The sequence below is a fragment of the Bubalus kerabau genome, chromosome 1, assembly GCF_029407905.1.
Source record: "Bubalus kerabau isolate K-KA32 ecotype Philippines breed swamp buffalo chromosome 1, PCC_UOA_SB_1v2, whole genome shotgun sequence".
Classification (NCBI taxonomy): Eukaryota; Metazoa; Chordata; class Mammalia; order Artiodactyla; family Bovidae; genus Bubalus; species Bubalus kerabau.
Window position 1 is genome coordinate 112,407,309 of NC_073624.1, and position 12,589 is coordinate 112,419,897.

At 38.9% G+C, this 12,589-nt stretch overlaps 1 protein-coding gene across 1 annotated transcript in view; it reads right to left on the minus strand.

The window, feature by feature from the left end:
• OTOGL (otogelin like) overlaps positions 1–12,589 on the minus strand; it is a 171,221-nt gene that overhangs the window by 23,934 nt on the left and 134,698 nt on the right. Inside the window, exons 42-46 of the mRNA XM_055587024.1 lie at positions 6,389–6,530; positions 3,700–3,885; positions 2,088–2,300; positions 1,510–1,614; positions 435–542 (exon numbers count right to left, since the gene is read on the minus strand). Of these exons, the coding sequence (XP_055442999.1) occupies positions 435–542; positions 1,510–1,614; positions 2,088–2,300; positions 3,700–3,885; positions 6,389–6,530 (754 nt within the window). The remainder of the gene's footprint in view (positions 1–434; positions 543–1,509; positions 1,615–2,087; positions 2,301–3,699; positions 3,886–6,388; positions 6,531–12,589) is intronic.

A 12,589-nucleotide genomic window follows, 5' to 3' on the forward strand; every position in this document is an offset into this window, starting at 1 on the left:
CAGATGAAGTTTTAAAGAGTTACTCTGATATTCGGCAAAACTAATACAATTATGTAAAGTTTAAAAATAAAATAAAATTAAAAAAAAATAAAAAATAAAGAGTTACTCTGCTTAGTAGAGTCCTTTATTTACTTAGTTCTTCAGGAAAGTCAGGACTAAATTTTTTCTCTAAAAAGAACTATGTGTTAGCTTTAACTTCTAATTGATTATATTATATTTGATTAGATTTTGACTTATATACATAGTATCTGTCAATAGGGAAAAGTAGTACTAATTGTAATAATTATCAATAATCATTTAAAATGCTATATCTTTTTTTCTACCACTCTAATTAAGTTGAACTTTATTTGGTTACCATGAGTTCCATGAATTCACACCAAATAAGAGATTTTCCTTTGATCTTTCCTCTTCTTCCAAGAAATGATCTCACTTACCACAGAGAGGAGAAAAGCAGCAAGTCTCTTCCTCTTGAACCTGAATCATGAATTGATCTTCTCTGCATTCTGCTATTGAAATTTGGGGGCATTTGAATGGGTCACATTCTGCAAAAATGCAAAGATATTTGGAAATTTATATAGAGTAAAATGAATAAATGAAATAGTGTGGTTCATTTCTCTTTGAATTTAGTAATAATTAGTTCATTTAAAAAATCTTAATCTTAGAAGAAATATATAGGCAATAGCAGGTTATTAATACAAAAAATAAGTATTTTACATAAAAATATATGTAAATAGACATTTAATATATATATATATACTTTACCTTAATCATATATACATGATTAATCATTTATATACTTGTATATGTTTGTGTATATATATGTATATATACTGCTATAAAATCTCAGAAGAAATATATAGGAAATAGCAGATTTTTTATATTTAAAACATACAAATGTACACAGTTAAAATACATATTTCTACTAAAATTAAGATCTTTAAAATAAACTAATTATATTGATGCTTTTGAACTGTGGTGTTGGAGAAGACTCTTGAGAGTCCCTTGGACTGCAAGGAGATCCAACCAGTCCATCCTAAAGGAGATCAGTCCTGGGTGTTCTTTGGAAGGACTGATGCTGAGACTGAAACTCCAATTCTTTGGCCACCTCATGTGAAGAGTTGACTCATTGGAAAAGGCTCTGATGCTGGGAGGGATTGGGGGCAGGAGGAGAAGGGGTCGACAGAGGATGAGATGGCTTGATAGCATCACCGACTCGATGGACGTGAGTTTGAGTGAACTCCAGGAATTGGTGATGGACAGAGAGGCCTGGCATGCTGCAATTCATGGGGTCACAAAGAGTTGGACACGACTGAACTGAACTGATAATCTATATAATAAATATAATTAAAGTTCATATACATACATATTTACAAAGAAGTCATAGGTTTAAAAAGAAACCTACAAGACAGTTCTACAATCTGATAAATTTTTCTGTAGACACAAAAATGAGAACCTAATCCACTACTCTGAGTGAACAATGCATTTCACTTTTCCTAGTTCATTACTCACCACATTGGTACTGTGGACAGCAAGAAACGGAGCTATGGCCAACAACCAGTTTTTGACTATTTGTACATGTTGGAATGGCAGTTTTACACAAAGTCATGTCACATCCTGGAAATAATCAGAAATATAAAAAAATTATGTGCACAACTAAAATCCTGAGGTTCTAACTTAAAGAAAGAAAAGGATTCTCAATATACATGTTTTTACACTGCAATTAAACCCATTCAGCTCACAGAATGGTCATATGTGAAAAGGCAGCAGATTTAAGGTTACCGATTGCTGTCTTTGACTCTTGGTTATCCTAAGTCAAAGACTCCCAGACCCTTTATTTTGTCATGTCTTTCAGAATGTTATTAATTTATAATAGCTAGAGTTTTGCATGTCTGTTTGCAAAATCAACAAAACTATAATGAGGTAAAAGTTGCTTTGAGAAAGTGTAAGTGACATTTATGGCAATAGTTACTTTAACCCTGTACTTTTTTTTTTAACACCAAGCATCATGCATGCCCTGTTTTTTCTCAAAGAATATCAACATATTTTGTGGCATTAATAGACTGTAAGGCTTCAGCCTGAATACATACTGCAAACTTCCTTTGAACAGCAGGTCCACCTATCAACGAAGCCCAGGATGACTTCAGCTTCTCGTTCACAAACTGGCGAGGGCTGTTCATCGCACTCAGGTTCTATGGGAATAATGCTTCCATTCGCGAAACATTTGTACAGGGCACATTCGTCAATGCCCCCATTCCAAACTTCACCAGCAGTTCGAGGCTGGTCTTCACTATCAGTGCATGCTTAAAAAGACAGTCAATGTTATATCACTTAGAACTTGGGCACGAAAATAAATCAAGCTGCGATGTTTTGATTTCAGACTTGACTTGGTCCATGGGCACAGATAACCCGTCATGTTATCTACCTTTTCACAGCTTCTTCTTTTTGTTCATCAACTACTAGCTTACATTTTTCTTTAAAGAACTTTTTGTAGTCCATGGAAAATATTTTTCCCTTCTACAACTGTCTGTAAATTTGCATGACCTCTTCTATAAATAAGATGATCTGCTAATTATTTTGTATTCAAGTCTCGCTAGTATAATTTATTTAGCTTAAACAAACTCAGTAACATAAATTTAAATTAGTTTTAAAATATTAACTATAAAAACTGAGCAGTATTAGAAAACAAGGTAGTCTCTATCTCACATTAACATGTTTGTCAAAGCAAAATTCAAAAGATTCCAGCTTTAAAATCTAAATGTGAAAAGTAGGCAGTCAAGCAAATATTGTTTAATGACTGTTCGTTTTATTATGAACATTTTACTTAATGACAAATATAGCCCTCTAGTAGTTCTTTAAGGATAATAAAGATAAAGGAAGTGATCACCATATTCCAAGCTTCCAATGGACTTTTCTTTATTAATACCAAACCAATCTTTCAGATCCCTAAAAACAAATATAAGCATGCCTGTGTAGTCTCAAATCCTTCCACAAATATTTTCTCAATGGCAAATACAAACTTGTTTCTGAAACTATATATGCATTTTGCTTCTACTTGCCTTCCCCGTTAATTATTATCTTTACTTTTGACCATAACAAAGATCCCTGTGATAGATAAAAAGTGCTGTATGGCAATTTTCTCAATTTTGCACTTTTTCAAATCCACAACCACCATGGAGACTATGTGTCAAAATGGGTTGAAAATGAAAGCAGAAATACTCAATGTTTTCTCCCAGATACTAACACTTTCTGAAACTTCTTGAGTGCTTATTTTTCCCTAGGCACTGTTGTAAAATCCTTTCTATTTTTTTGTGTATCCTCACACTAACCTTGTGGTATAAGTCCTATTACTTTCCACATTTGCAGATGCACAACTTCAGGCTCATGTAAAGCAGAGTGATTAATACATGAAATAACTGGAATTTCAATTCAGTCCACATACTATTCTCTTCATTCTTAATTTGCCATATTCTTTTCCAGTTATTATAGGCATAAGTAGAAATAAAACATATTACCACCGAAGCCTCCAATTTTGACAACTTTGATTGAAATCATATTACAATCGAACAACATACTTGTTTCCTTCCCAACACTTGGGCGAACTTTGATTAATCCTTTCAGCACATTTCTCCATGATTTAAAAAAAGTCTTATTTGTTTATTTCCTGGGTCCCTAAGGTGTTGTTTTCACTTTTCTGCTTACCACATTCTTTCTCTGGAATACATTGAGTTGAATCTGGCCTGTGAAGAATGGTTCCATTTTTGCATACACAGTCTTCTCTTAAATTCAAACATGAAGAATGTCCGTAGAACCATCTGTTCAGACATGTTCTTGCTTCACAAGGTCGCACACAGGGTTGATATTCCTTCCCCTCTGGACAAGTCAGAGCTATGAATAACCGAGGACAGAATTTGCTAATGATAAAAGTGACCTATTTGAATTCTAGTAAGAGGAAGAAATGTCAGTTTTCTCTCTGAAAGTAAATTTTTACCTCTTTCAGCCTCTGCCAAATCCATTTTTCAGTATTATGTAACCATAAATTAGAAACAAAACAATCAATGAGTATTTCTGAGCATCTTCCAGGTGCCCAGCTAGTATTATGCTACAGTAGGGAAAGTTCATCTGATTTATATCAAATAAATACTACCAATAGGCAGCCCAAGTTTGGCTGGCATAAATATAGAGTCAACTATTATGAAGTTACTGCTCTGTGCAGTGGGAGGAGATCCAACAGTCCACTCGGAATAAGCACAGAAATATGTTTTAACTATGCAACTCAACCAAGTCCTAAAAAAGAAAAATGCCGCATATTTAGGCTTAATCCTTCACTGTCAAAAGAATCTACTCTTGCTGAGCAGTTTCTAAACGATGTTTCAGAGAATACGTGTTGCTTTTACATGATCTTAAAAAGTCATACTCACAAAAAAAAAAATGAACATGCAGATGGTAGGGGTGTAAACTGGTAAGATATTAGTGGAGAAAAATTTCACAATCTAGTGATATTGAAGATGGCATATGTTCCCAGTGAATCAAGCAACCCCACTCTTGAATAGTGATTACCTCTGGGGGAAAATACCCTGATCCTGGGGAAAACTGAAGGCAGGAGGAGAAGGAGACGACAGAGGACAAGATGGTTGGATGGCATCACCGACTGGATGGACATGAGTCTGAGCAAGCTCCTGGAGTTGGTGATGGACAGGGAAGCCTGTCGTGCTGCAGTTCATGGGGTCAGAAGGAGTCTGGCGCAACTGAGCGACTGAACAACAACAGCTGGGGCTGTGGGGAGAGGAGAGGACTGGAGAGAGCGCACCAGGAGCTGCTTTATTTCCGAAGTGGAATCATGTGAGTAGAGTCTCCAGTATATTATTTTTCTATGTATTTTTTCTAATTGGGGAGGCGAGAGATGGAAAAGTTTCACTGTTGAGTGTGGTGTTGGCTGTAGTTTTGCCAAATGTGGTCTTCATTCTGTTGAGCTGTGCTCCCTCTGTACGCAGCTTGTCGAGAGAGCTTTATCATCAGTCGATGTTGAATTTTGTCAAAAGCTTTTTTTTAAAAGAAACCATTGAGATGATTTTTACTCTTCAGTTGGGTAATGTGGCTTATCACAATGCTTGATTGCAGATACTGAACCATCACTGGCATCCCTAGAGGTAAATCCCTTCATCACAATGCACGATTCTTTTAACGTTTTGTTGAATTCAGTTTGCTACTGTTTTATTGAGGGCTTTTGTATCTATGTTCATCGTGATATTGACCTGTAATTTTCTTTTCTTTGGTGTCTTTTTCTGGTTTTTGTTATCAGGGCACACTTCTCTCTGGCCTTTAGAGCTCTAGGAGCGCCCCCTACACAGCCTGTGTGCACGCCTCAGCTGTGGCAGTGCCCACTACTGTGGGTGCCCTGGTAGGCCAGGCTGGCCCTTGGCCAGGAGGCTGCAATGCCACAGTGTCTGGGGGACGCTGGAGGCTGGGCAGGCTTTCCGCATGGCTGTCTGCAGATCCTGAAAGGCCTGAGGCTGGGTCTGGCTCACTGGAGGGCAGATAAGCTTCTGGAACTAACAGACGAGGGGAGGATTCCAAAACAGTCTTTTGCCAATGCCAGTGTGATCACAGAATCAGCTCCCAAAATGGATGTTGTCAGCATCTCCACCCCCAGGGGAGTCCTAGGTGCCTCCTGCCTCTCCTGGAGGCTCTCCAACATCAGCAAGTCATTCCTCCCCAGGGTCCTTTCAAACTACTTCCTCTGCTCTGGGACTGGGAGCACAGGCGATTTTTGCATTTGCTTCAAGGGCAGAGTCTCTATTTCCTATAGCTCTCCAGCTTTCTCAAGCATAAGCCCTACTGGTTTTCAAAGCCAGAAGTTCTGGGGACTCATCTTCCTGGTATAGAACTTCTTGGCTGGGGAGGCCAAAGTGGGGCTTAGACTTCTCACGTCTTAGGAAGGAAGTCTACAGTTGTGTATACCTTCTGTTTGTGGGTCACAGACCAAGGGGTATGGGTCCTGACTGTACTGTTTCTCTGCCTCTCCCCCCCATTCTGTTGTTGCTCTTTTCTTATCTCTTTATCTGTGAAATATCTTTTCGGCTAGTCTTCAGGTCAGTTGCATAGATAGTTCATCTGTAAGTAATTGTAATTTTGGTACGTCTGTTGAAGGAGGGGAATTCAGGGTCTTGCTACTCCACCTTCTTGACCCTCCCCCTTACTTTAAATTTATACCAGGATAAAAACAGAAGTTGCTTAAGGGGGAGCGATGACCTCTAACTATAGTTTACATTTACATTCATTTTATTCTTACAAAATTATTTTGTGATGAAAATAAAAAGAAAGACAGGAATGCAAAAAAAACTGAAATGTTGGCTTGTTGGAAAATACAGTTTGCAGTTGTGCTACTCACAGCAGTAATCAGGTGTCCTCCAGGGGATACAAATGCCAAACTGGCTGCATACAGCCGCATATGCAGAAAGGGCCTCACACTCGTACTTCCACAAATAGGTGTAATTGATCCACATCTTTTCACAAAAGTCTCGTGGCGAAACCTAGAGACACATTGTGCCCTGGGATAAGTTATGTTATTTTATGTATCTGATGACCTAAATCAAATCCCTTATGATTATACAGTGGAAGTGACGAATAGATTCAAGGGATTATGTCTGATAGACAGAGTGCCTGAAGAACTATGGACAGAGGTTCATGACATTGTACAGGAGGTAGTGATCAAGACCATCCCCAAGAAAAAGAAATGCAAAAAGCAACATAGTATACTGAGGAGGCTTTACAAATAGCTCAGAAAAGAAGAGAAGCTAAAGGCAAAAGAGAAAAGGAAAGATATACCCATTTGAATGCAGAGTTCCAAAGAATAGCAAAGAGAGATAAGAAAACCTTCCTCAGTGATCAATGCAAAGAAACAGAGGAAAACAATAAAGTAGGAAAGACTAGAGATCTCTTCAAGAAAATTAGAGATACCAAGGGAACATTTCATGCAAAGATGGGCTCAGTAAAGAACTGAAATGGTATGGACCAAACAGAAGCAGAAGATATTAAGAAGAGGTGGCAAGAACACACAGAACTATACAAAAAAGATCTTTATGACCCAGATACCCATGATGGTGTGATCAATCACCTAGAGCCAGACATCCTGGAATGTGAAGTCAAGTGGGCCTTAGAAAGCATCACTACAAACAAAGCTAGTGGAGGTGATGAAATTCCAGTTGAGCTACTTCAAATCCTGAAAGATGATGCTGTGAAAGTGTTGCACTCAATATACCAACAAATTTGGAAAACTTGGCAGTAGCCACAGGACTGGAAAAGGTCAGTTTTCATTCCAGTCCCAAAGAAAGGCAATGCCAAAGAATGCTCAAACTACCACACATTGCACTCATCTCACACTCTAGCAAAGTAATGCTCAAAATTCTCCAACCCAAGCTTCAATGTTACATGAACCATGAACTTCAAGATGTTCAAGCTAGATTTAGAAAAGGCAGAGGAACCAGAGATCACATTGCCAACATCTGTTGGATCATCAAAAACGCAAGAGAGTTCCAGAAAAGCATTTACTTCTGCTTTATTGACTATGCCAAAGCCTTTGGCTGTGTGGATCACAACAAACTGTGGAAAATTCTTAAACAGATGGGAATACCAGACCACCTTACCTGTCTCCTGAGAAATCTTTGTGCAGCTAAAGAAGCAACAGTTAGATCTGGACATGTAACAACAGACTTGTTCCAAATTGGGAAAGGAATACGTCAAGGCTGTATATTGTCACCCTGCTTATTTAACTTATATGCAGAGTACATCATGAGAAACCCTGAGCTGAATAAAGCACAAGCTGGAATCAAGATTTCTGGGAGAAATATCAATAACCTCAGATATGCAGATAACACCACACTTATGGCAGAAGTAGAATCAAAGACCCTCTTGATGAAATGAAAGAGGAGAGTGAAAAAGTTGGCTTAAAACTCAACATTCAGAAAACTAAGATCATGGCATCTGGTCCCATCATCTCATGGCAAATAGATGGGGGGACAATGGAAACAATGAGAGACTTTATTTTGGGGGGGCTCCAAAATCACTGCAGATGGTGATTGCAGCCATGAAGTTAAAAGATGCTTGTGACTTGGTAGAAAAGAAAAGAAAAACCTAGAGTGTATATTAAAAAGCAGAGACAGTACTTTACCAACAAAGGTCCGTCTAGTCAAAGCCTTGGTTTTTCCAGTAGTCAGGTATGGATGTGAGAATTGGACTATAAAGAAAGCTGAGTTCCGAAGAATTGATGCTTTTGAACTGTGGTGTTGGAGAAGACTCTTGACAGTCCCTTGGACTGCAAGGAGATCCAACCAGTCAATCCTAAAGGAAATCAGTCCTGAATATTCATTGGAAGGACTGATGCTGAAGCTGAAACTCCAATACTTTGGCCACCTGATGAGAAGAACTGACTCATTGGAAAAGACCCTGATGCTGGGAAAGATTGAGGGCAGGAGGAGAAGGGGACAACAGAGAATGAGACTGTTGCACGGCATTACCGACATGATGCACGTGAGTTTGAGTAGGCTCCGGGAGTTGGTGATGGACAGGAAAGCCTTGTGTGCTGCCATCCATGGGGTGGTAAAGAATGAGACATGACTGAGCGACTGAACTGAACTGAACTGAAGGCTCTAAGCTAGATTGATTTTTGATTCTCCAAGACTAAAACTATTTGGAGAATCAAAAGGTAGTCGCAAGTCAATATTTGTTAACAGTTCCTCTTTGACCTTAGATCTTTAAAGTTGCATAATATTAGATGTAACTTCTGAATTTATAATTGTTTAAACACACAGTTTAGATAAGATAAATGTTATCTGTGCATGGTAAGTTGCTTCAGTCATGTCTGACTCTTTGAGACCCTAGGGACTGTAGCCCACCAGGCTCCTCTGTCCATGGGATTCTCCAGGATAGGATACTGGAGTGGGTTGCCATGCCCTTCTCCAGGGGATTTTCCTGATCCAGCAATTGAACGCATGTCTCTTACATCTCCTGTACTGGCAGGTGTGTTCTTTACCATTAGTGCCACCTGGGAAACCCCAAATATTTTCTGTACTAATGTACATAAACCTATTATACAAAGATGGAAAAGAAATAGAGTATGTGGTCCTAGCAATATCTATATCTTTCTAATAGCAAAAATCTATTTCTGATATTACATTTTAGATTATAATACTCTTTTTTATATACTGAAAAAGACTTTGATCCACTATAGATAAAATTAAAAGCTCCAACAGCTTTCTTCCCTGGGGGCTCACACAGTAGAGAATCAGCCTGCAATGCAAAAGACCCGAGTTCAATCCCTGTGTCAGGAAGATTCCCTGGAGAAAGGATTGGCTACCCACTCCTATATTCTTGCCTGGAGAAATCCATGGACAGAGGAGCAGGGCAGGCTACAATTCATGGTGTCGCAAAAAGTTGGATGCAACTGAGTGACTAACACTTTCACTTTTTTCAGTTTTCTTAGATGGCATTGCTCATTAAATGAGACTATAAAAGCTTCTCCAAAAACTGTGGACTAATATTGAACATTGGGCAAACAATTTGCATAATTTATCATGCCTCAACTTAATTAGGAACTCATTTTTTTCTACAGATTGTGTTTCATTTTGATCTAGAGATACCTGAAATCTAAATAACTTAACTTTTTACAATATTACTCCATTATTTTCTACTCATTTATTCCGCAAACATTCTGAGCATCTACATTCAGATGCTCTATTTGGACAGGGCAAAGTATCAGGTAAAAGTACTTTATATTTTTCATATCCCATTATTTCTTCTCCAACGTCCATATCTATAAAAACTAAGACATTATCTCCTTTTTAGTCTCAACTATTGAATCTTCTCAGTTTCCAACCATTTTATTTTGCATGGAATACTTGCTTTGATCATCAAGAGGCCCCCTACTTGCCAAATCCAGGGAACACTGATATTGTAAACCCTCGTCAACCTCTCAGAGGCCTCTGATGCCATGCACGCCCCCTGTTTCTGGACCCTCACCTTTGACTTTCACAGCACCACATTCTGGGGCCTTTTCATCTGTTCATTGTTGTCTCCCCTTCCTGCCCCATTCTGAATGTTTGTCTAGACCCTTTCTTCCACGAAGTGTGGGGGATGCGAGTTCGATCCCTCGGTCAGGAAGATCCCCTGGAGGAGGAAATGGCAACGCACTCCAGTATTCTTGCCTGGAGAATCCCACGGACAGAGCAAAGAGTCAGACATGGCTGAGCAACTTAACACTTTCTTCCATAGCCCTGTCTACTCACTACAAATGCTCTTCCTGGGCTCATCCATTTCCCCAGTTTCTACTACCATCTTGGGCATTTATATCTTCATCTCAGTTTCTTCATAAGTTAAATAGAGTTAATAAAAAAACCTACTACTACTTAAGACTGCTGTGAGCTAATATACGGAAAGGGTTCAAAGTAGACCCTGGCACATCATACATGAGTTATTGTTATTTTAGAAACCCCCTATACTAATAACTCCCCAAATCTGATCTCTGGACTCAACTAGTCTCTTCTGAGATGTAGAATACCTTCAGTTTTTTTTTTTTTTCTTCTTATTTTAGCCTTAAAGTCCCACACAACTTAATTTGCCCAATATGAAAAAATTGTATCCTTTCTCTACTAAACCCACAAAAGCTGATTCTCCTGTATCCTCCATTCATCCGTTGCATCCTTCCACAATTTCTTGGGCACCTAACTACATATCAGGCACCCTACAATGCATAACTAATATAAAGGTGACTAAAACAGACCTGTTCTTGTGGATCTCATAGTTAAAGCCTATATATAGAAGCAAGAGGAGTCACCATGCTTAAAGAGATCAGAGGCGGGCAGTGTTCCAGCTTAGGACACTGCAGGCATAAAAGCCCATGCACAGGAAAATCTTGAAATAGTGAAACAGTTGAAAGGAGACTGAAATGCCTGGACCTTAGACAACCAGAAAAGTGTAGCACAAGAGGAAGCTGGAAAAGCAGGCAGGCCAAAGCACAAAGGAAATTATAAGCCCTGATGAGAAGTTAAGAATGAATTCTAAGAGTAAGTGAAAGACCCCGAAGGATTTTAGGTAGAGAAATAATCCAATTGTGTTTCCATTTTCAAAAGATCATCTGCCGACTATGTGGACATTTGCAAATGAGGATGAATATTAGAAGTAGGAAAACTAAATAAACAGTACCCCTTCTTTTGCTGTCAAATTCACTGGGACGATCTGAAGGGAAAGCTGGGACTATCAGAGATTAAATAATATGTTGGGTTGCTTCACTATGCCTTGAATAGTCAAGCTGAAAAGTCTCCTGATTTAATAATCAATCTTATAAGTTCCCAGTTAAAAAAGCAATTTTTTAAAGTTGCTATGCTTTAAAAAGAGAGATTACAATGGCACTGAAATGAGTTTAAAATTATTTGCCATTTTTTTCATTGTTATACACATGCACTTTAAAACATAAACATTTAAAGTGTATTTGCCTGCCAATCTCTGAGTAAAACTGAAGCCCCAGAAAGATGCACCATTTTTATCCCATGACTTTCCCTCAGGAAACTCATAGCACAGGCTGAGATCTATGGCGTCCACAGTCAGTTCCTAGTATAACTCCTGTGATACAAAGATGAGTAAGACCCTCTCCTTGATCCTGCAGAGTGAAGTCCTTCTGCTTTGACAGTTCACTCGCTCTCCTTCCCAGACTCCTCCCCGCAGTCTTACATTAAGCTATTTCAATGTTTTCCTAACACAGTCATTTCTAGCAACCCAGCTCCTGTCATACTGTTTTCTTTGCCTCGGTCTCCCTTCCTCCCTCTTCTCTCCTGGCAAACATCCTTCCAAATAATTCAAATGTCTGAAACTCTGGGAACTCTTCTAATGTGGGCTCCTATTCATCTCCACAGTGTATACTGTGATGAATCTGTTCACGGACTTGCCTTCCTTCTAAACTTTTTGAGAGCAAGGAGAGGGTCTTACTCATCTTTGTATCACAGGAGTTATACTAGGAACACAGTTCCTAGTAGGTGCTTGGTACTCACAAACTTTTCGTTTAATGATTCATGAAATGCTGTATTTGCTTGTCCTTTGTTTCTAACAATGAATCCTTTTTTTCAACAATACAGGTTGTTTAAATATCTACTATTCTAAAGGAGATCAGTCCTGGGTATTCTTGGAAGGAATGATGCTAAAGCTGAAACTCCAGTACTTTGGCCACCTTATGCGAAGAGTTGACTCATTGGAAAAGACTCTGATGCTGGGAGGGATTGGGGGAAGGAGGAGAAGGGGGTGACAGAGGATGAGATGGCTGGATGGTATCACCGACTGGATGGACATGAGTTTGAGTGAACTCCGGGAGTTGGTGATGGACAGGGAGGCCTGGCGTGCTGCAATTCATGGGGTCGCAAAGAGTCAGATATGACTGAGTGACTGAACTGAACTGAATTGAGTCACCTAAAGTCAGGAAGTTAGAGACTAACAAAGAACAATTAAATTGAATATGTGGCAGATTCTGTTATAGTCTACACCTGAGAGTTGACTAAAGCCTCATTGTCTTGGGTTTTATACTGAGTTATCGCATGGCATTCATCTC